The sequence below is a fragment of the Maylandia zebra genome, linkage group LG3 (genome assembly GCF_041146795.1).
Source record: "Maylandia zebra isolate NMK-2024a linkage group LG3, Mzebra_GT3a, whole genome shotgun sequence".
In the NCBI taxonomy this organism is placed as follows: domain Eukaryota; kingdom Metazoa; phylum Chordata; class Actinopteri; order Cichliformes; family Cichlidae; genus Maylandia; species Maylandia zebra.
This window is the reverse complement of record NC_135169.1, coordinates 20,486,155-20,508,660: the sequence shown is the minus strand read 5'-3', so window position 1 is coordinate 20,508,660 and position 22,506 is coordinate 20,486,155. Positions and strand designations below refer to the sequence as shown.

The 22,506-nt window shown below is 39.2% G+C and overlaps 3 protein-coding genes, 1 long non-coding RNA gene and 1 other non-coding gene across 6 annotated transcripts in view; 3 read left to right on the top strand and 2 right to left on the bottom strand.

The window, feature by feature from the left end:
• Nucleotides 1-462, bottom strand: part of LOC101468201 (F-box/WD repeat-containing protein 7) — a 47,770-nt gene extending 47,308 nt beyond the window's left edge. The window contains exon 1 of the mRNA XM_076882351.1: nucleotides 214-462. The gene's annotated coding sequence lies outside the window, so the exon portion shown is untranslated. The remainder of the gene's footprint in view (nucleotides 1-213) is intronic.
• Nucleotides 463-1,699: 1,237 nt separating this feature from the next.
• On the top strand, nucleotides 1,700-1,771 carry trnap-ugg (transfer RNA proline (anticodon UGG)). Its single transcript has one exon. It is a non-coding gene; the product is annotated as a tRNA-Pro (tRNA).
• A 2,471-nt stretch (nucleotides 1,772-4,242) lies between these two features.
• Nucleotides 4,243-22,506, top strand: part of LOC101467896 (NLR family CARD domain-containing protein 3) — a 36,048-nt gene continuing 17,784 nt past the window's right edge. The window contains exons 1-4 of one of the 2 annotated variants that reach the window (XM_076880837.1): nucleotides 4,243-4,533; nucleotides 21,580-21,717; nucleotides 21,802-21,903; nucleotides 22,030-22,071. In XM_076880837.1, coding sequence (XP_076736952.1) covers nucleotides 21,629-21,717; nucleotides 21,802-21,903; nucleotides 22,030-22,071 — 233 coding nt within the window. In that variant the 5' untranslated portion in view covers nucleotides 4,243-4,533; nucleotides 21,580-21,628. Of the gene's footprint in view, nucleotides 4,534-17,445; nucleotides 18,009-21,579; nucleotides 21,718-21,801; nucleotides 21,904-22,029; nucleotides 22,072-22,506 lie in introns of those variants that run through there. The other variant, XM_076880832.1, reaches the window with a different exon arrangement.
• On the bottom strand, nucleotides 6,444-8,668 carry LOC143417031 (uncharacterized). Its single transcript, XR_013097255.1, has 3 exons — nucleotides 8,609-8,668; nucleotides 7,432-7,524; nucleotides 6,444-7,293 (listed from the first exon to the last, which is right to left on the bottom strand). It is a non-coding gene; the product is annotated as an uncharacterized LOC143417031 (long non-coding RNA).
• Nucleotides 9,766-11,914, top strand: LOC106676951 (tripartite motif-containing protein 16). The gene has a single exon (XM_014414536.4). The coding sequence runs from the start codon at nucleotides 9,770-9,772 to the stop codon at nucleotides 11,444-11,446; it is 1,677 nt and encodes a 558-aa protein (XP_014270022.3). The 5' UTR covers nucleotides 9,766-9,769; the 3' UTR covers nucleotides 11,447-11,914.

Below are 22,506 nucleotides of genomic sequence, written 5' to 3'. Positions count from 1 at the left end.
ACTTGTATAATGAGACTCAAATCTTGCCTGCAACAAGTGTGTGTATTGATAACTACCCATATGATGTCGTACTTCAAACTGCCCGCAGCTAAAAAATATCGGGTATCTCTATAGTTAACATCGATATCTCCGTCACTTTTACAACCACCCTGTTTAGCCACTAAAAAAAATCAATACGACTATGTTAAAAGCTTTAAACCGAGACGGACTTACGTTTTGAGCTTTCCTCTCGCTCTTCGGACTTTAAAATTTAAAAACCGGCATTTTCTTCTTTGTTTATTCTTCACAGCAGCTTCAGCGTTTCCGCTCCAAACAAACACCTCGGCTCTGAAGATGTCTCCAGAGCGTTGAAATTACACACTTTCCGCTTCAACAAAACCTCAAACCTCAGAAAAACTAAACTTTATCCCGTTCTCCTGTCTCCCTTTTACGCATGAAGCTTTGTTTGGCGCGGTTTGATGACGTCAGGCGCCTGAATTACATAACGCTCCGCCATTGTCCAATCCAACGCCTCACAGCTTCCTCTGTGTGCTGACGTCGGGTTGTGAAAATCTGTTGTTCAGTTTACTGTGGAAAAACTAAATATCTGCAAACCTGCAGCTCTCAACCATTATAATAATGGTGGCATAACTTTTTAAAAATTACATTTAGTTATCTAATAATACACTAATACTAAATACTCTTATACCAAAGCCTGTTTATTTCAACCCACAAATGCATTTTCCTCACAGATGTGGCTCCATTTAAGGTTTCACAGAGGTGTACACAATGGTGTGAGGTTCATTGCCAAGAAGCACTGTTACAAAAAATAAATGACCAAACACAAATGTCCTGATTTTATAATATATATGAGACTGATATCAGGACCAGAGCAGATGGACTAGACGCCAAGCAACTTTGATGGGGTGAAATTAGACTGAACTCACTTTATTTCATTACAAAAAATGAAGAAAAACAGAGAGGAAGATTAATGCTTCCACCTTTACAGCCTGCACAACAAATTGAAGCATAAAGAACCTGTCTGAAACCACAACATGAACCTGTAATAACTGTACATGCAAAGTACACTCACTGCAAATTTGTTTTGCATGTCTCAAGTGAGAATTGGGATAACACATTTTTTTGTTTAGTTTTTTAACATACAGATTTAAATATTTGCTCCACGTCTGACAATGTTCATGTAAAGTTTCCTTCAGATTGGCCCACCATAATTGGTTGATTTGAGATTTACCTATTATATACATATATACAAAGATGAAGGGTAAGGACCTTGTGTAATACAGCTAGCACCCCCATAGCAAATTGTAACATGTATATGGTAGGAAGCGAGGGCTGGGAGACTCTGTGATACAACTTGTACCACTAATCTTAACCTGATTTACAAAGAGGACCTTTCAAGTTAGCATATTTAAGAATATTCTATATTACAGCCTGCAAATCTAAATCTACACTGATGTTCTTCATTCTTGTATGTGACTGCATCTCCCCTCTCTCTCCACTCCACCTCCCAGTAACAACGTCCAGTCAGAATCTCTCCACACAGAACCTGCCAACATAAAGCAGCGGAGGACGGTGATTTCATTATTACTGTGTATGTGAAAGATTAGCTGCCAAACAGAACAACTTACAACAAATGAAAGCTAGTCAGCATAGTGACAAAATCACCGAACATCTGTGAGCTCTACGGGTGACCACGTGTGGCTCGTTGGTCTAGGGGTATGATTCTCGCTTTGGGTGCGAGAGGTCCCGGGTTCAAATCCCGGACGAGCCCGAATTGCTTTCGGATGCTTTATTTATGTCATAGTTATGGATGAAAATGTCTAATTTCAACTGAGGAATCCTTTAACATTTATATCATATTTAAGTTAAGCTTTTGCAAAGTTAACTTGTATAACTCAAACATTAATTAATTAACATAAATGATGTACTCAAAAAAACTCATTCAGTCATTAATTGACTAATAAGACATTCATTGGTGTGTCAGAAAGAAGATAAAGAGGTCATGATACAAATAAGTGATGCCATTTTAAAACACACTTTAACTATACAACAAAAGTTCAAACTGTTCTGATAATGCGAGGACGTTGCTGTGACTTATACAGTGTCTGCTTATTTTTTATCTCTTCTCTAAAAAGCATCAATAATATTAGCTTAAACCCCTTGAAATTATTAGCTAACTTTAACCTTCTGATCCACTAGTCTGCTGGTATATCGCGAGTCGCCAGCTGAGAAGCTGATGAACTTTATTATTTTTATTTTTTTAACGATTTTTGTTCCTATTCTGATCTAATTGGGCTTCAGTGTTTCGGTACAGCTGCAGATCCAGGTGACAGCAAATCAAAATGATGTCACCTGTGAGTGTCCAGCTATTGTTATACACCGATATGGATCAGTTCATGTTGTTTTTTTCCCCCACTGTAACATTTAACAAGGACTGAGAGAGGAGGACAGAGAGGGCGAGAGCAAAGAGAAACAGGTAAGAGTGGACATGTGGTCAAATTCACCTCAAATGATAAAGCTGTAGATTCTGTTAACCCACATTCAGTGATGATGATTTGACATAACTAAGCCGTGTGTTGTCCTGTTAACAATCACAAATCCCAAACTGCTCTTGTAATAATTATTATGAGATTATATTTTTGTCATTTACCAGCAAATACAATTCTAGTTTAGTGAGGAGGATGAAGAGAGAGAGGTTGTACAAGAACAGGAAGAACGAGGAGAAGATAGTGAAGTTAGCTGGAAAACTACAATTATTATTCACAAAGTAATTTTTCATGTTGGCCTCTTGTACAGGTTGGTGGAGTGGCAGGGTGATGCTACTTTAAGTGTTTGACGATTTGACGGATATAACGAGACCCAAGGGAAGCGAAACTCAATACATTCACGTAGGACACAGGCCTTCAAAGTAAAACAGGAAATGTAACATAGATGCAGACTTGACAAGGGGAGACAGAGCAACTAAGAAACACAGAACAATAACAAGGAGACACAGAGGGCGGCTACTAAAAAATACTGAAGAGAATACAAGAAAGCCGAACTAAGACACTAGACTACTGGGGCAACAAAGAGAACTAAGATCGTAATACAAAAACTCAGAGACACAAGGAACTCAAAACACTGGGTCACCGACCCAGGACCGTGACACCGCCCGCCTCTGTCATCTTATCCTTTTTGACACAACGTGAGAAGGGTTGACTACATTTGCAAACAGTATTGTAAATAACCCTAAATACTTTTATTTAGTTCCTTGCACTTCATTTTGGCACTTATCGCTGTTTCCTATCACCAGCTTTGTGTTTGAGCTTAGAAGCTTTTATTTTGCAGGGACGATTTCCCGTGAAACACTGTCGGCGTAGTTTTAGCATCAGTCCCTTGGAGATTTCTTTTGTCATTAGCAGCCCCCTTGATAGAGGCACATGGTAGTTTCATGACGTAGATAAGGACATGTTTATATGTTTTGTGTGACAGAGGCTACATTTGTTAAATTTTATGTTGAATCCTATTTTATGATGTAAGGTTTATGATTGTTAAGAGTGTAGATTTTTAACTTACACGCTGTTTCTGTGTATAAATCCCCAGCTCCTATGGTGAGGTTAATGGTTTACTGCCATTAAGTCTTCAAAACCTAATGAGTAAAGTGTCATCCTTCATTCGGTGGTTCGCTACAAGTATATTCCATATTAACTACGCCCCCTGCCCCCCGGAAGCTGATCAGCTTCCGTTAGTTTGCTCCGTTTCGAGTAGTGATGGTAAATTTGATTCTTTTTACTGAATCGGGTTTTAATGAGTCACTCACCAAAGTGAATCGGATATTTTGAGTCATTTGATTCACTGAGTCAGTTGACCAGAGAGTGCAAAAAATTTACATTTTCACTGAAACTTAACTTGTTTCTCTTTTCATGTATATCCTACTGCTAAGATGAATGATAAAAAAAACCAACTATTTTATAGAGCAAAAAAGAGCTAAAAAATTTCTAAAATTAAGCAATTTCCTATCAAAACTGCTTAATAAACATTTATTTTGTTTATTTTTATTTTATTAGTATTTTCCTTAAATGTGTTAAATATATATTTTCTCAACTAAATGTCCACTGAGCTGTGAGCCAGGGGGCAGTAATGCGCCTTAACATTGGTTGCCAACCAAGCAGAAGAAGAAGCTGTGAGCCAGGAGGGAGGGGGTGATGAGTGAGTGATTCGTTCACATGATTCAGCACAGGAAGGAAGGGGGTGAGTAGCTTAAATGTGCTGTTAGCATGTTAGCAGAGCGATGCTACTGTGAACCGAGGAGCTATTTTCTTGATGTGAGCTTCTACTCAGGGTTTTTTTCTTCCAGTTCAGAGCAGAAATTTTTTGTTACGATACTGGATGTTGTGTTTTTCTCCACAATTTTAATTATAAGCTAGATACATTGCTGCTAATAGCAACAGGGATGAGTCAGTGAGTCAGTGGGGCTTGTGAATCATGATTCATGAGTCAGTAAAGTGATTCTGGAGTATTGAACGATTCGTTCATGATTCGTGCAGCCTGTTGGTAAGTTGTGGAGGAGAAGTCCTCGCTCTTCTTTTTCTTTTGAACCTATAAAATTATAAAAGCATTTTTAAAAAAATAACTGACCTGTTTGTGATGTGTTCCTTGGCGTGTGCTAAAGAGATTGTTGTGCATGTTCACATTGTTTTTTGTTTGTTTTTTTACTGACGTGCAAGTTTAATCTGTTCAAACAAATCGTTGCGAAAGTAACCAGTGCAGCTCTTCAGAGACTTCAGCACTTCTAGCGTACAGGGGACGACAAGTAAGGACAGACATGGTGACAGTTCATATGTACCTAACATGTATGTAAGGTACATATGAACTGTCACCGTTATTAGGAAATCTCCTTGGGAAATCATAACATTTGATCAGAAATAAATAAAGAAGGAAAAAGGTGTTGGGAATGGTTTTCAGGGTGACGTGCAACCCTGTGCTCTCATGTAGTAGTATTATTTTTAAAAGAATAATTTAATGATTGTTTTGTCAAAGTGGTGAAAAAAGTGAGCAAATCCTTAAAAACTGACATTGTCCAAACATTTTAGGACCAAAGTACTAAAATTGAAAGCACTGAAGAAAAATCATACACAACATAGTACTTGTATATTGAATTTTATATCACCCTGATGCTGCATCAGATTTTATTTCCTTAATGCTGAGTGAATTTATAAGAAACGCTGTGATTTTAAAAGTGTGACCTAGAGCCATCTGGTGGACCTTGAATGTACTGCAGATGGGATCTACAAGAAGTCACAAGATAAATTTAAAAATATATTTTAAGTGTTAGTTTAGTTTAAATTGACATTAAATATTACTCTACTACTACTACAACTAATTATAATAATAATATAAAATTAACTAGAATAAAATAAATAAGTTCCATGTTTCCAACCAATATGATTCTTATCTTGATGCATGCTCAATCCAGGTAAGTAAATCGCAAAAAGTTGATTCTGTTCATCTGGACGTGGCGTTTTCAGAGCTACAAAATTCTTGTTAAACACTTTTTTTTGCATAAACAAACAGGTCTTAGGGTCCAGAAGTTCTAATCATTGTCATTTGCATGTCTAGCTTAGTTTGCAATGTAGCGTTGTGGTACCTTGCTCATTCATAATGTTCAATAAAAACTTGATGTTGACCTACTGTTGTTTGTGCTCCCTTGTTTGGATATACAGGTTAAAGATGTGTGAAACCAACATGTGGTCATGTTTCTGAGCTGATGGGCATCATTCACTACAGAAATGCATGTTTAGACCAGAGATCAAACTAGTTTCACCAAAACAAAAGAAACTCACACAGTCACTGACACTGACAGGAAAAATGGCACATAAAACAGTTCAGCTGGACCAAGAAACCTTCTCTTGTTCCATCTGTTTGGATCTACTGAAGGATCCGGTGACTACAGCCTGTGGACACAGCTACTGCAAGAACTCAAGAAATAAAATGTTGCATTTACTCCACCCAGTTATGTCAACCGGTTCCACATAACTGGGTTAGTGAAATATAAAATGTATGATACACTTAATTTGAACAACAAATTTTAAGTACATCTGTCAAGTTTTGGCTAATTAAATGAAAATCACAAGAATGGTGTTGTATTAACTAAATATCATAATGTTGATCTAACTAACATGTTGACTTAAATTGACAACACTAAATAAAATCTACTCAACCAAAACAAGCCCTACCTACTCTATAAAATAAGAGGTTGCATTTACTCCACCCAGTTATGTCAACCGGTTCCACACAACTGGGTTAGTGAAATCTAAAATGTATGACGCATTTAATTTGAACAACAAATTTTAAGTACATCTGATAAATTGACTAACCCTAAACGAGCTCTAATGAAACTATAGGATTAAATTACTTACTCTATTTAAAGTAAATTGAATAAATCAAACACAATTTTATTCAGTTAACCCAACTTTAATAACACTTGGTGTAAAATGTGCTGAAGCAAACTTTGAGCTGTTCAAAATTCTAGATCAATGCCTTTTTCCTAAACAAAAATATCTTCACATATATGCAAGTGCATATTAAGTACAGGAAGACATAATGCAGAATGTTAAAATCAAGTTATTAAAACTGGAAAGTGTTGTGATTCCAACATTTTTAACATGACTTAATTTAAACTTGCTTTGGGTACAATGGAAAACTCACAATTCAGTCCTATAAACAACAAGTAGAAATGATTTTTAGTGCCATTTTTGTCCATATTTAAAAAAACTTTCAGTTTTTCAAAACTTAAAATGAAGTCCAAACTTAGGAGCAGTCTTGTTCAATGTAGCTGGATGGTGGTAAAAGTTCAACATGAACAAAGCATGCCAAAAAGTATGAGGCCTTGCAGAAGTTCTTGCGGAATTCAAACTGAACCGTTTATAAAGTGCAAGGAGATGGGTTTGAGAATCTTGTAACCAGTTCAGTGTCCTCTATAGTTCAGTGCAGGCAGCTTCACTCAAGCAGTTTGTTTTTCAGAACTTGCACCTTCATGGATAGGTTGTTCCCATCCAACTCCATCAGCACCTTCTGAAGAAATTCAAATATGTATTTCATGTGCTTTGGGTACCTCAGATTTAGACTGTAGATTAGTCCAAGCAGGAGGGCACACCCCTTTGCCACATCACTAAGAGCTTTCAGCACAGTGTATCCTTCTATGATGACACCAATGTCCTCAGGTGTATCTGCAGAGTCTGCTCCTTCATGTCTGACAACACAGACTCCTAAAGTCAGCTGCTCCGTTTCTCTTCTTGCACTAAGATCCACATCCTTAAAATGAAAACAAGGTGGGGGGAAAAGCTAATTGCATATAGATACATATGAACAAATGAGCCCACCTTCAATTTACTATCCCAAATTAAAAAACAAACAAACAAACAAACTGATCTTTCCCCTTTTCTAACTTACCAAGAATTCCTTGAACAGGTCATCTGGCTTTTTATTTAAGTAGACACAGATAGTTTTTAGGACGCATTCCCGTCGAACATCAATGCTGATATTCTGGTGGAGATAAGAACTCAATGTGAGACAAGATTTTGGTTCTTTTCCACCTCTTCCCAAACCAAAGTCAAAAATATTAACAGATGAGTGATTAGCGATGAGTAATTAAACAATGTTTGACAACTCACATTAGTGACATTCAGTGAGGTTAATGATTGGTTAGGCACTGACTCTTCTGAGTCAGATCAACAAATATATGAACACAAAACTAGTAGCTTTTCAATTTTGACAATACATGAAAGCTTTCACTTTTGCTTTAATCAATTCTAGACTGTTCAACAATATAATTATTAATTGTACCCCTAAAAATGTTAAAATGAAATAGAAGATTAGAACTCGGCAATATGGATTCAAAATCCTATCACAATATTTTCTGGTATTTATTACGATAACAAGAGTTACAATTAAAGATAACAGTAACCACAATCACATCTGAGCCACTTTTGTTGCATCTACTGACAGACAGAACTAGCTGACCAACATAAAATGAAGGGGGAACACACAAATTGTCACTTTGATAATCAATGGAACTGATACAAGGAGTTAAATGCATTACATATAGCTGTATTACACATAATGCTGCATTTTAATGACACAAGATAAATGCATGTCTTACACTTTAATCACTGATATTAACACTAAACCAGATATCAACACGGGGTAGAATTCCTTCAAACAATGTAGCAACTTATTTGATGCATGTTTCTAAAATACACTATACATATATTTCATTCTTCAAACGGATCGGATCGCTGGCGCTCCTGGTGGTCATTACTGACACCAGGGAGCATGCGCGGTAGATGTTGGGAGTAATTTTAAAGCTGCAGTTCTTAGTAGGCAAGTTGCAGCTTAACATGAATTGTAAAACATTTTGGGAAATTACACCGAAGTGGGCCCAATAATATTTGTTAAATGCCTGACTACTAACACCTGTGAGAGGCATACAAGCTAGAATGCTAAAAAAAAAATTACCAGACATCATTTGTTTTAAAATAAAACATACAGAAGTACTCCCGAAAATGTCGGATGTTTATCATTTAGTACACATTAACCAAATTTGTCATCCTTAAATGGTTGTACTTACCAAATAATCCTCAAATGGCAATGGATTTTATCCATGCTGATTGCATCAACATGATGCAAGTTTCGGTTGAAAATGGCGGTTGTTCAAACTTCCACACTGCACATGTGCAAACTGAGAAGTACGGAGAGCCTGTTAGGACAATCCTCTTCAAATTAAAGTGCTGTTCATTTTAAATGAACTTTTTACATTGGATTTAATGTACTGCATTTTGTTGTATTGAAATATTGTGTTATTAATTAAAATCAAAACAATATCCTTGTGTTTAGAGTTAAAAATCAATTGGTGACATTAATTTTAACATAAAACGTTTACATAATGCTAGCAACATCAGTGTATCATTTCTTAGAGTGTACAAGTCAAACACAACAAGGATTTAAATTCAAGACTGGAATGACAACACAATCAAAACAGGAATCAGAAATCTATCTGAACAATAATCAGAAACTAAAAACACTGTGACAAAAGAAACTGAAATTCAGCAACTCAGTTTAAAACCAGGGATCATGACAAAGTGTCCAATAAGGTGATGTTTTTGTTTCTCTGTTTCACTGCCTCACTCATTATCAGTAATATAATAAAAAATTTATTTTCATTGCTTTTTTCATAAAGCAAATCTCTGTATTGATTTTTATGTCTTACTTATATGTTTATTGATGTTTGAATCCTTTGATCATTTGATAGACTGTTAACTCCATTTTTTGACTTTGAAAAAAAAATTTCAGAAGAAAAATGTCCAAAAATCATTTGAAACACAGCTGATTACAAAACAAAACAAAAAAAATGTAAAAATGAAAAAGGAGTTGTTTCAAAAGAGAGACTCCAAGAAAAATTGACCCCCCCCCCCCCCCCCCCCCCCCCCCCACACACACACAAAAACTCTGTTAATTATGCTCTGTACAGAAAAGGGTATAAAACACAGTGTCTACTTTAAAGGGCTCCTATTCCTGGAATCACTCACAACCTGACCACTCCTTCCTCTTCTAAACATAGAAACTACTCTTTGTGCATGCATTTCCTCATTCTCTCCTCTTACGTATATAGATATATATCTAAGGGCTGACAGGCTCCATTCACTGCAGACACACATTAAGTTCAGACCTCAGGCTAGTTTCATTTCTACAAAACAGAAACTGAAACCGTCACTGTTACTGGCACAGAGAAATGGCAGAAAAAGGAGTTCAGCTGGATCGAGAAACCTTTTGTTGTTCGATCTGTTTGGATCTACTGAAGGATCCGGTGACTACAACCTGTGGACACAGCTACTGCAGGAACTGTATTAAATCTCACTTTGATGAAGAGGACAGGAAGGGAATCCACAGCTGCCCTCAGTGCAGGAAGACGTTCACACCGAGGCCTGTCCTAGAAAAAAGCACCATGTTAGCAGCTTTAGTGGAGCAGCTGAAGAAGACTGGACTCCAAGCTGCTCAAGCTGATCTCTGCTATGCTGGACCTGAAGATGTGGCCTGTGATGTCTGCACTGGGAGGAAGCTGAAAGCCATCAAGTCCTGTTTATCTTGTCCAGCCTCTTACTGTGAGAAACACCTCCAACCTCACTGTGATGCAGCTCCATTAAAGAAACACAAGCTGGTGGCCCCCTCCAAGAAGCTCCAGGAGAACATCTGCTCTCGTCGTGATGAGGTGATGAAGATTTTCTGTCGTACTGATCAGCAGAGTATCAGTTATCTCTGCACATTGGATGAACATAAAGGCCATGAAACAGTCCCAGCTGCAGCAGAAAGGACTGAGAAGCAGAAGGAGCTCGAGGTGAGACGACTAAACATCCAGCAGAGAATCCAGGAGCGAGAGAAAGATGTGAAGCTGCTTCAACAGGAGGTGGAGGCCATCAATGGCTCTGCTGATAAAGCAGTGGAGGACAGTGAGAAGATGTTCACTGAGCTGATCCGTCTCCTCCAGAAAAGAAGCTCTGATGTGAAGCAGCAGGTCAGATCCCAGCAGGAAACTGAAGTGAGTCGAGTCAAAGAGCTTCAGGAGAAGCTGGAGCAGGAGATCGCTGAGCTGAAGAGGAAAGACGGCGAGCTGGAGCAGCTCTCACACACAGAGGATCACAACCAGTTTCTACACAACTACCCCTCACTGTCAGCACTCAGTGAGTCTACACACTCATCCAGCATCAATATTCGTCCTCTGAGCTACTTTGAGGATGTGACAGCAGCTGTGTCAGAGACCAGAGATAAACTACAGGACATTCTGAGAGAGGAATGGACAAACATCTCACTGACAGTCACTGAAGTGGATGTTTTACTGTCACCAGCAGAGCCAAAGACCAGAGCTGGATTCTTAAAATATTCACAAGAAATCACACTGGATCCAAACACAGCAAACACACATCTGTTATTATCTGAGGGGAACAGAAAAGCTATGTATACCAAAGAAGAACAATCCTATTCTGATCATCCAGACAGATTTACTGGATGGCTTCAGATCCTGAGTAAAGAGAGTCTGACTGGACGTTATTACTGGGAGGTGGAGTGGAGAGGAAAAGGAGTTGAAGTAGCAGTCACATATAAGAATATCCGAAGAGTAGGAAAATCAGACTTGTGTTTTTTTGGATTCAATCAAAAATCGTGGTCACTGAAGTGTTATATCAACAAATATGAATTTTGGTACAACAAAATCCAAACTGTCCTCTCAGGTCCTCGGTCCTCCAGAGTAGGAGTGTACCTGGATCACAGAGCAGGTATTCTGTCTTTCTACAGCGTCTCTGAAACCATGACTCTCCTCCACAGAGTCCAGACCACATTCACTCAGCCGCTCTATGCTGGACTTTGGCTTTGTGAATCTGATGGCGTCTCTGCCGAGTTCATTAAACTTAAATAGACAGAAGTCATTGACAGAAAACTGGATAAATGTGTGTTTTAGTCTACAGTTTTTTTTCTCTGTAATCATTGTTACTGATCTTGCAGTTGCGCTTTTCTTCTTTGCATACCATACCATCACCTGTTAGTTAAACTTTTGTTGTCTAGTTAATGACTGACTTTATTTGGGTGGGACTTCATCTTGTGTTTGTTTAGCCATGTAAGGAAAACAAGGCTCCCATGTTTTATTCCGTCAGTGTATTCTTCCACTGCAAATGGTAAGTAATGTAAAAACACTGCTGCCACTTTTTTGGTTTCTTTGATGATTGATTAGACTTTTTCTTTAGTGCTGATATTACTGTGTTATTTGCAGCTTTAGGTGGTTTTAATCGTTAGCATAAGTTTGGCAGACATTCTTGCTTTCACCAATGTTCAAGAGTAACAGTCGCGAATTAATTGTCAGTATTATTGCTATGGAGAATAAAACATTAGAGCCTGTCTCTGGTTTACCTGATGATATTCTCATGAATGGGGCAGAGTATTAAGTATCACCTTAAAGCACTTGTTGCAGGCTGCTGAGCTTGCATCAGCATAGAGTATGCAACCAGAAGGCCTTCTCGGTCTTCGAAGGAGCCGGCCCACGCAGACCACGAAGGCCGGGTCTTCCAAAATGTGCGGCCTATGAATTGGGACATAGCTTTTGTGTGTGTGAGTTTGCATGTGTAAGAGAGATACTGAGAATTTAAAATATTATCTGTTAATGATGTAGTTGACATGATGTTGCATACTCTATGCTATTAATTTTAAAACTGAAGTGCTGCTAATTGAACAGTATGTGCTGTAATGCATTAATACAATGTACCAGAATAGAACAGAATGGAATAATACAGTGAACAGGAGCAATGAGAAGTATGCAATGTAATGATGAGCACTCCTAAAGATCTGCAGAAAGGTTCACAGAATCATTTTCCCGCTACAATCTGATATGTTTACATCTTTTGCTGTGAAGTACAGCCAGACTTTTGACCGCTTTGCCTTGGGCATTTTTAATCTGTAGCTCTGCTCTAAAAGAACTTACGTACCTGGGCCTGCTTACTACGCTTGCAAAGGTAAACTGATTGGCTAGAATCCAAAGTGTATGACATCTCAGGGAAAAAAAGCACCGAAATAAAGCACTGAAATGTGCGCTGCTTTTCGGTCTGGTTACTACCGTTTATGTCAGAACCGGTGCCATCATGGCACCGGATACCGGTACCCATCCGTACTCTTGACCTACTGATCTCCAAGGGCCTGAGCATTTGAAAGGTTACTGTGTCTGATGTGGGCGTGTCTGATCATTACTGTGTTTTCTTTGAAAGTAAAATTTCAGCCCACACAAATATATCAACAGCAGTGATCACAAAACGGTGTATAACTGAAAACGGTAGTGAGATTTTTAACCAGGTCTTCCCATTAACCTCTGACCTGTCCAGAGGGTCAGTCAATGAGCTCGTCAATAGCTTCAATGCTAACATGTTAAATGTAATGGACACTATTGCTCCCATTAAGGTGAAGGTTATCTCTGGAAGGAAAAAGTCTCCATGGAGAAACTCCACACTGGTGAAAAATGAAAAAAGAGAGTGTAGGAAAGCTGAGCGCAGATGGAGAAAAACAAACCTCCAGGTTCACTATGACATCTATAAAGAGAAACTTCACAATTATAATTTACAACTGAGGAGTGCAAGGAGGTCCTACTTCTCTGACATCATCACTAAAAACAGCCATAATGCTCGGGTCTTATTTTCTACAGTTGACAGGCTAACAAACCCTCCTGTGCCAGTCGCAGCTGAACTTCATTCGACCATGGCCTGCAATGACTTTGCCAAATTCTTCACAGAAAAAATCAAAAAGATTAGACAAGCAATTGGTACATCAACAGCAGATCCAGGATATGTACTGTGTCCACCAAAAAACAGTTTAAACACCATGAAACAGTTTAAACCTATTAACAGCAAAGACCTGGAGGAGATCTTTGGTCAACTGAACTCCTCCTCTTGCTGTTTAGATGTCCTGCCAACAAGTTTTTTCCAAAAAGGTCTCAAAGACTTTGGAATCAGACCTGTTACAGATCGTCAACATTTCTTTAATGTCAGGTGTGTTTTTAGAACAACTAAAAACTGTAATTAAACCTATACTGAAAAAGGACAATCTTGACATGACACAAATGAACAACTACAGGCCGATCTCAAATCTCCCAAAACAGTTCACACAATACACATCACAGCAAAAGCACCTCCCACCCAAATGGTTCTAAGACAAGGCACTATGAGTGTGTATGTGTAAACATGTGTATGCATGTGAGAATGTGTGTGTGTGTGTGTGTGTGTGTGTGAGTGTGTGAGAATGTGTGTCTCTTTGTGTGCGTGACTTCCAACTGCTTCTAACAACATCCTTAGTCATAAAATGGTAATCTCCCCCCACACCCAATATTCATTCAGAACTCTGCTGCTCGAGTCCAAAAAAGTGGACCACATCAGTCCAGCTCTGAGGTCTTTACACTGGCTGCCTGTTCGTCAGAGGATAGACTTTAAAGTTCTGAAATTTCCCCTTGTGGGACTAATAAAGGTATCTTATCTTATAAAGCTCTGAATGGTTTAGGATCAAAATACATCAGTGACCTCCTGACCCAGTATGAACCTTCCAGATCCCTCAGGTCATCTGGATCCGGTTTTTTTAATCAGTTCCCAGAGTCAAAACCAGACATGGAGAAGCTGCATTCAGCTTTTATGCTCCATATATCTGGAACAAACTCCCAGAAAGCCTCAGATCAGCTAAAACACTCAGTTTATTTAAATCCAGGTTGAAGACTCACCTGTTCTCAGATGCATTTGAATAAAGGACACATTTGTCAGCTGCATTTGGAGGAGTCTACAGTTTTGGACAGCCTTCGTCACCTGGCTGTGATGTAATCGGCCTACAAATGCATCTTCAGGAAGATGCAGCCCATGGTTTTGGACATCCCCGTTATCTCTTGTTGATACTCATTCAGCACAATCTCCAGCAGGTGGAGGGTTGCGAGTTTAATGTTGATTACTGTTTCCTCTGACAGGTCTGATCCAGTTGGGTCTGCAGTGCAGCCTTGTGGAGTGGGGGAAGGAGTCGGCAGGGTCTGGATTAGCAGACCCTCTGCGAGGTCCCACAGTTGCGCTGCATCCTCTATAGGAATATTAGAAAACACCTTGTTTTTGACACTAAATTGTCAAAAACAAGGCGTTTTCTAATACCCTCGTATGCAGTGTTGTGTCTGTCCCTCTTGATGGCGTCATCAACCTGGCTAAACAGACAGTGCAAACCACTCCAGTTGCTCCCCTGTATAAAAAGGGGAGTCCTTAAACCATGTCGTGCGCTCTTCGAAGTTTTGGAGGGTAAGGATTTAACCTCCTGTTTTCAACCCCTCTGGTAGCTATAAGACTTTCCCTGTCATTACATACACTGAGAAAAATAAACGATCAGCCTAAACCCTGTAAAGCTCGGGGGCTGAGGAGCATATAGCATCTCTACAATACAATAGTGCAAAAGAGCTGGTGGGTGGTGGTGGCGGGGGGGGTGATAAAAGCACATACATATTACTACTCATGTATGAGTACAAGGTAGGAAGGGGAGGCCGGGAGACTCTGTGATACAACCTATACCACTAATCTTAACCTTACGAAGAGGAACTTTCAAGTTAGAATCTATATTACATCCTGAATTGCCCGTGTGTAATAAATGATTATTACACCACGGTGTGTTTCACCTCTAGCATTCATTTCAAATCTACACTGATGTTCTTCATTCTCGTATGTGACTGCAACTTTAACCCCTCTCCCTCTCGACTCCACTTCCCAGTAACAACGTCTAGTCAGACTCTCTCTACTTAGAACCTGCCAACATAAAGCAGTGGAGGACGGTGATTTCATTATTACGGTGTATGTGAAAGATTAGCTTTCTGATTTAAAGCCTGTTGGATTTTGTGCTAAATATCACCGTTTCCAACAAATCAAAGACAGTTAGTCAGCATAGTGACAAAGTAACCAAACATCTGCGAGCTCTTTGGGTGTAAGCGGGCCCGGGTTCAAATCCCGGACGAGTCCAGAGTGTTTCCGACACGACATTTTGATATGTTAGCAACAGCTTACACCATATCTCATTGTTATGAGATAAAAATACCTGATTTAAATTTAACATGGAACGTTTACCTACTTCAACTGTAGGTAAACGTTACATGTCATATGGTGATCTAGGAATCCTTTAACATAGATATTATATTTAGGTTAAATATTTGTAGAATAACTTGTACAACTCAAACATTATTTTTAATAGAAAAGATGTAGTCAAAAACAATCATTCAGTCATTGATTGACTAATAAGACTTTAGTTGTTATGGCAGAAAGAAGATTAGTGACACCAATTTAAAACACACTTTAACTGAAATTTAGCAAAAGTTCAAACTGTTCTGATAGTGCAGGGACGTTGCTGTGACTTATAAAGTGTCTGCTTATTTGTATTTGTTCTCTAAATCATGTATAAAACTAGTAGATGGTGTATTTTAAAACCACTAGAAATGAATAGCTAACTTGAACCTATTGATCCACTAGTCTGCTGGTATATTGCGAGTCGCCAGCTGAGGAGATGATGCAATTTATTATTTTAGTTTGTTAAAGATTTCTCTTCCTATTCTGATGGAATTGGGCTTCAGTGTTTTTTTCCGGTATAGCTGCAGATCAAGGTGACAGCAAGTCAAAATGATGTTACCTGTGAGTGTCCAGCTGCAGACTGGGTTTGAATATTGTTATAAACAGATGTGGATCAGTTCATGTCTTTTATTCACTGTAAGATTTAACAAGGATTGAGAGAGGAGGACAAAGAGGAAGAGGTAAGAGTGGACGTGTGGAAAAATTCATCTCAAATGATAAAGCTGTAGATGCTGTTTTACCACATTCATTGATGATGATTTGACGTAACCGAGCAGTGTATTTTCCTGTTATCAATTATGCATCCCAACCTGCTCTTGTAATAATTATTATGAGATTATATTTCTGTCACTTTCCAGCAAATACAATTCTAGTTTAGTGAGCAGTTCAGTGAGAAAGACGGTTTTTCAAAACAGGAAGAACAAGGGATAAAACAGTGATGTTAGCGGAGCAAAGTGCGCCGACTTTGTTCAACATTACTTGGCAACAGGGAACGTGAGGCAAGTTGCACTGGTGCATTTGTGACAGCTTCACTTGAAATGCCTTCGCCGCATCATACATGCCATGTCCATGAACAGACAGATTTCCTTGCTGAGCTCAAAACCTCTGTTGAGAACTTTTCCCCAACTCAGCCAGCGGACGTCTGTATGATAAGGAATGTCGGCAAACTCTGAATCTATTTCCCACATAAAAGACTGAAATTGACGGTGATTTAAACTTTTAGCTCAGATAAAATGTACAGCCTGCGTCACGGTGATCATTACATGCTCCATTTTTAGGACTTTACCACACAGCGTCTCTTGGTGTGTGACGCAGTGATATGCTGTTAACTCACCGGTACAGTTCTCCTCCTGCATCTTTACTAGATCCTACATCCTGCACAACACCAGCGCTCCATCTGTTGTCCCAGGGGAGTTTCATGTCGGTTACACTTTGACATACGTTTTAAAAAATGTCTTTGCATTTGCAATGCAGACTACTTTGGGCCCAGAAGCAGAATTTGAAACGTCATCACTTAAAGACCGAATAGGCAGAATGCTACAGGTATAGCTCTAAAGAATGTGGCATCATGGACAGTGTAGTCTGTGCTGCATTGAGAATGGACTGCCATACCCGTTATGTGTCTGTGAGCAAGAGGAGGGAGAAAAAGGACGGTGGAAAAGTACGAGTTGTCATCGAGCAAAAATAAGAGCTGGTAGTATGTAAATATAATAACAACCACTGTAGCCAAGAAGAGTGCCTGACGAGCCCAGTTGTAAGTAAGCTATTAAGACTCGACTGTACACCGTGTTCGTGTTTTCCTCCGAAACAATAAGTTCCGTTGGAGCAGTCTTTCAACGCCTCTCTCTGTCTCTCGCAAGCAAAGTTGACCCACACAACAAAGTAAAGCTATTTTTTGGCTACGAGCCGACAGGGACCCCGCCGTATTAGTCAGAGGTCCCTTTACTATACGGGACCTTCAGTAACAGTAATAAATCACACAGCGATAGTACATTCGTGTAGTTGTAAAAAGCATGATAATATATTAAGTAATCCAGAGAAACATGCTGAACATTTGAAGCTTTTATATTCCAAGCAAAGTAAACAGTGTTTTAGAGACGATCTGTGATTAGTGTGTTCACACCTGCAGCTTCAACAAGGTTTCGTGTACTCACACGTCAGCATGCGAACTTTACTCTGACTAGATTTAGTCTGAGCAGTCAGACAACATATTTTTAAATGTTACAGCATCAACACACACAGAGCTTAGCCCCTCCCACCTGTCCTGCTTCAGGCGGAGTCCCACCTCCTTCCTGTAAGCAGCTCACCTGTGTGTCCCTGTTTAATGTCCAGGTGTGGAGCTTGTTGTTCGTGTCTCTGTGTGAAGAAACTGTAAGTTTTTTTTGTCTCCTCCTTTAACAGTTTGACTGTTTGTTTCTGCTCTGTGATGTTTGAACCAGATGTTCAGCTCTTACTTCAGGACAAACTTTGATCACTCTTTTTTTAAGACACTGGTTATCAGTAACTCTACACTGAAACATTTGTTACTGTGAACAACAGTTTAAATGGATCTGTATGAAACTTCACATCCATTAGACAAATTAGTTTGTTGCTGAGAAGTGGACGTTCAGGTTTTACTGAATTTGTACTGGTTTTATTGTTGAAACAAGATGAAGTAAAGAAGCAGAATGTTTCAGTAAAAACATGAACAACAGAAGAAAATTCAAGAGCGATGTGACTTACATCATGCATGATGTGCAGAAAAGTATTTGGCAACTTTTCCATGTCTTTGTGTCGCTGTCGAGTTTACTTTGTACTTTCTCTTTTTGGATGAATCAGTGGATTTGAGTCTGAGTTTTCTTGTTTAGCATTTTAAGCTTTTAATCAATGATAGTTGGACAAGGTGTGGTCTCTTGCCTTTCTCTCCATTTTGACGTCCCACGTCTTCAGATTTTTTGTAAAATGCTTTTACATTTCTTCCTTTTGAACAGTTTTCAAAGGCTCACTTGATGTTATTTGAGTCAGTTGAGTCCTTTATGTAAAGGTTAAGATCTATGTTGCATTCAATCACAATAGGAAATGCAATCAGAAGCACAAATAAACAAAAAATAAAAACTAATCAGTACTGATTATTAGTCTTTACACTGCATTCCAAATTATTATGCAAATGGTATTTTTCTCTGATTTTCCTAAATAGTGATTCAAATGACAGTCAACATAATTTTCGAATAGAATAGCCTCCCAGAGCTGCTGTTTGGATGTGAACTGCCTCCCACCTGTTTTGCTTGCTTGAATGCTCCAAAGGTTCTCAATAGGATTGAGGTTAGGGGAGAATGGGGGCCACACCATGAGTTTCTCTCCTTTTATGCCGATAGCAGCCAATGATGCAGAGGTATTCCTTGCAGCTTGAGATGGTGCATCGTTTTGCATGAAGATGATTTTGTTGCGGACAGCACTGTTTTTCTTTTTGTACCATTGAAGAAAGTGGTCAGTCATACTTTGCAGAGGTCATTTTCACACTTTCAGGGACCCTAAAGGGGCCGATCAGCACTTTTCCCGTGATTCTGGCCCAAAGCATGACTCCACCATCTCCCTGCTGACGACGCAGCCTTGTTGGGACATCATGGCCGTCCACCAACCATCCACCACTGCATCCACCACTGCATCCATCTGGACCATCCAGGGTTGCACGGCACTCATCAGTGAAGAGGACTGTTTGAAAATTAGTCTTCATGTAGTTCTGGGGCCCAGAACTGCAACCATTTCTGCTTGTGAGCATTGGTTAGGGGTGGCCGAATAGAAGGTTTATGCACAACTGCAAGTCTCTGGAGGATCCTACAGCTTGACGTTTGCGGGGCTGCAGAGGCACCTGCAACTTAAAATATGTGTTTGCTGCTTTTTAATGGCCTTTTAGCAGCTGCTCTCTTAATCTGATGTATTTGCCCGGCAGAAACCTTCATCATTGTGATTTGATTTCAGTGATCCAAAGATCACCACCACCACAGTGTGTATGCATGTGAGAATGTGTGTGTGTGTGTGTGTGTGTGTGTGTGTGTGTGTGTGTGTGTGTGTGTGGCCACAGAATGTGTGTCTCTTTGTGTGCGTGACTTCCAACTGTTTCTAACACCACAATTCCATCCTTGAGTTTAATTGAAAAACAACTTATTTAATCTTTATGAAACTTAAATAAACACAATTTGTATAATAATTTGGGATCCGGTGTATGTATAAAAAACTCAGCGAAATGTTCAGGTGTGAAGATCTGAACCACTTTAACAAGGACTCCTATTTGTTGATGAAAAACAGAAGCACGTATTTAAAAACAGAAAGAACAGAGAAGAATAAAGTTGTAATAACCAAGTTAATGTTCACACTCAGACCCACATGTAGCGTGACACACTCAGGCATGAGGAAGTGTACAGTTAAAAACATTCCTCTGCTAACAGCTGATAATTTTGGCGTCACAGAAACTAATGGAGCTGAACTGACCTGACTGTATTTATAGATCACTGTAATATTTCATAACTTTAAGGTTTTTAAAAAAGAACATTTCTCTACGTTTGTAGCTCTGGATTTATTAAATTCTATAATTGTGATGTCTGCATGTGAATTATGTTCTATAACTAAAGGCTAAACTAATAATTTTGATGGTATCATTAAATCCTCTTGGACTATCTGTCTGTCAGCTCTCTGTTGGTGTAGCTGATGTGGAAATAGTTTTGTGATGGAAGATTTCTTTATTCTATGTAGTAATATGTATTTTACATTGGTAATAATAGTATCACTTTGTCACATAGTTATATGCATGTAGGATGTTATCTCAAGTGGGCCTTATGTTTATCACACCTTCACAGTGGGGTCATTGTATGTGGGTTACAGGCATATAGGCACCGCATAAGGGAGGTGCCGGTTGGTCGTAATTCTCCTTTGGGGGGAAGGGTTCGAGGATGAGCTGAACTGGGAGGTATAGAGCTACGTGATGTGCTGAGGAGTTTCCTTTGTCCATGAGTTTGGCCGGGTCATATGTAAGGCAGCGCCCATCTTTAGAGACCATTCTGGTTTGTGACCAGAGCGCTCTCTCCACATGCAGTGTGTATAATAAACTCTGCTTCAAAAAGATGCTTACCGGGTGTTTGCAGTTTATTTAAAATTTCCTCAACAGTTACCTTTTGTAGTTTGTGATCACAGTGATAAATGCGAGCAATGTAAAACAAATTGTAAAGAATTTGTTTGCTGTCGGTTCCAGATGTGTCCAAAATGTGATCACAGAGGTTCTCTGATAAGTTAGGAATGAGACTGTGTTGGCAGATCATCTCTAATCTTCTGTGCAATAAAAAATGATTTAACATCATCGTAGCCCAGATAGCTGACTCATCTGTTAAAGCTGTTCTTGTGTTTTTGGGTTCTTGATAAACAGCTTCCTTTCTGTTTTTAGTCATTCTATATCTATTATAGTGCTGGACCGAATCATTGAGTAATTTGATTACTGTGTGCCCATGTGTTAAATGATGTAAACGTGAGCATTTCACACACATTTGCAAGTAAAACAGCTACAATAAAAGTGTATTTAGAAGCAACCAATTAAAAAGTCTGACCACATTAAGGCTACACTATGGGGCGCCGTTTGTAAAGGGAAACGTGCTGAAATTAACATCAACATCTTTCCACATTTAGCTCAAAACCTTACAAAAACATGTTTTTTCGAGTCATTTTTTACAACATTTAGTAAAATATTTGTAACTTTTTTATGTTACATTTATATTTATGTTACTTACTACTGTACAGTGCATCACTTCAGTAGTTTAGAGGACCAAGGCACGGCAAGACCAACATCAGGAACATCGGCAACTAAAAGAAATGTTACATCTCTTGTGTTTTGTGAAAATGAGAAAAGACAAGAAAAAACAAGCATTAATAGTATTTCAGTTGATGTGCACATGAATGATTGGTGTTTCCTCTGCAGGTGAAGGTAGAAGGTTTGTGTGAGCTGACGTGGATGTGAATTCGGCAGCATGGATCCGTGTGAGGACAGAGAGGAGGGAGTCCCTCCCTCTAAAACCACTCTGTGTGGGGAACATGAGAGCCAGACCAAAGCTCAGAGGTGAGATGACCATCTCTAACTGTCCATGACTCTTCTCCATGTCACAGCTCAGCACTCACATCACTGCTTCATCATTATTCACAGGAACCAGCCTGAACCTCCACCCAGCTGTGTGTCCTTAAAGACTGACGACTCTAATGAACGTTTCATTAATTTTAAAGTCCAGCAGGCATCTGCTGCAGAGAGGTGAGCTGTTAGTAACATGAAGTCTTTGAGAGCTGATTTAACTGCTTGATGTTGTTGGATATATGTTGTTGGCAAACAAGGCTTTTATCTGAAATTACTTTTTTTTTTCTTTTTTAATCTCATCAGGACTGGATTTTATATTCCTGACGGAAACTTGGCTTCGACCCAGTGAGTTTTCTTCCTTCTCGGAACTCCATCCCCCCGATTGTTCATTTCTCAGATCTCCCCGGATCACTGGTAGAGATGGAGGGCTAGCTTTGGTATTTAAAAACAAATTTCGCTGTCGGCAACTGCTACCTTTTTTCTACCCCAGCTTTGAGGTGCAGTTTTTGGAACTGAACTCCGCTCCCTCAGTCCTCTGAGCTGTGGTGTATCGTCCACCGAAATGCATTAAGGATTTTAATCTTGATGTTGCAGACTTACTAGGGAATCTTATGCTAGGATATGACCGTGTTTTAATTGTGTGGATGCCTTAATAGGCATCCACACTATTGAGTTCCTGTTTCTCTTTATTCTTTATTATTCCGGGTGTTTCCGTACACTTTTTGCCGTGGATCTACTTCCACAATTTTTGTGCTATTTTCACCGTTCAAACTCTAAACT

What these genes read in the sequence shown, in the direction of transcription:
- LOC106676951 (XM_014414536.4), top strand. Translation starts at nt 9,770, where the DNA reads ATGGCAGAAAAAGGAGTTCAGCTGGATCGAGAAACCTTTTGTTGTTCG.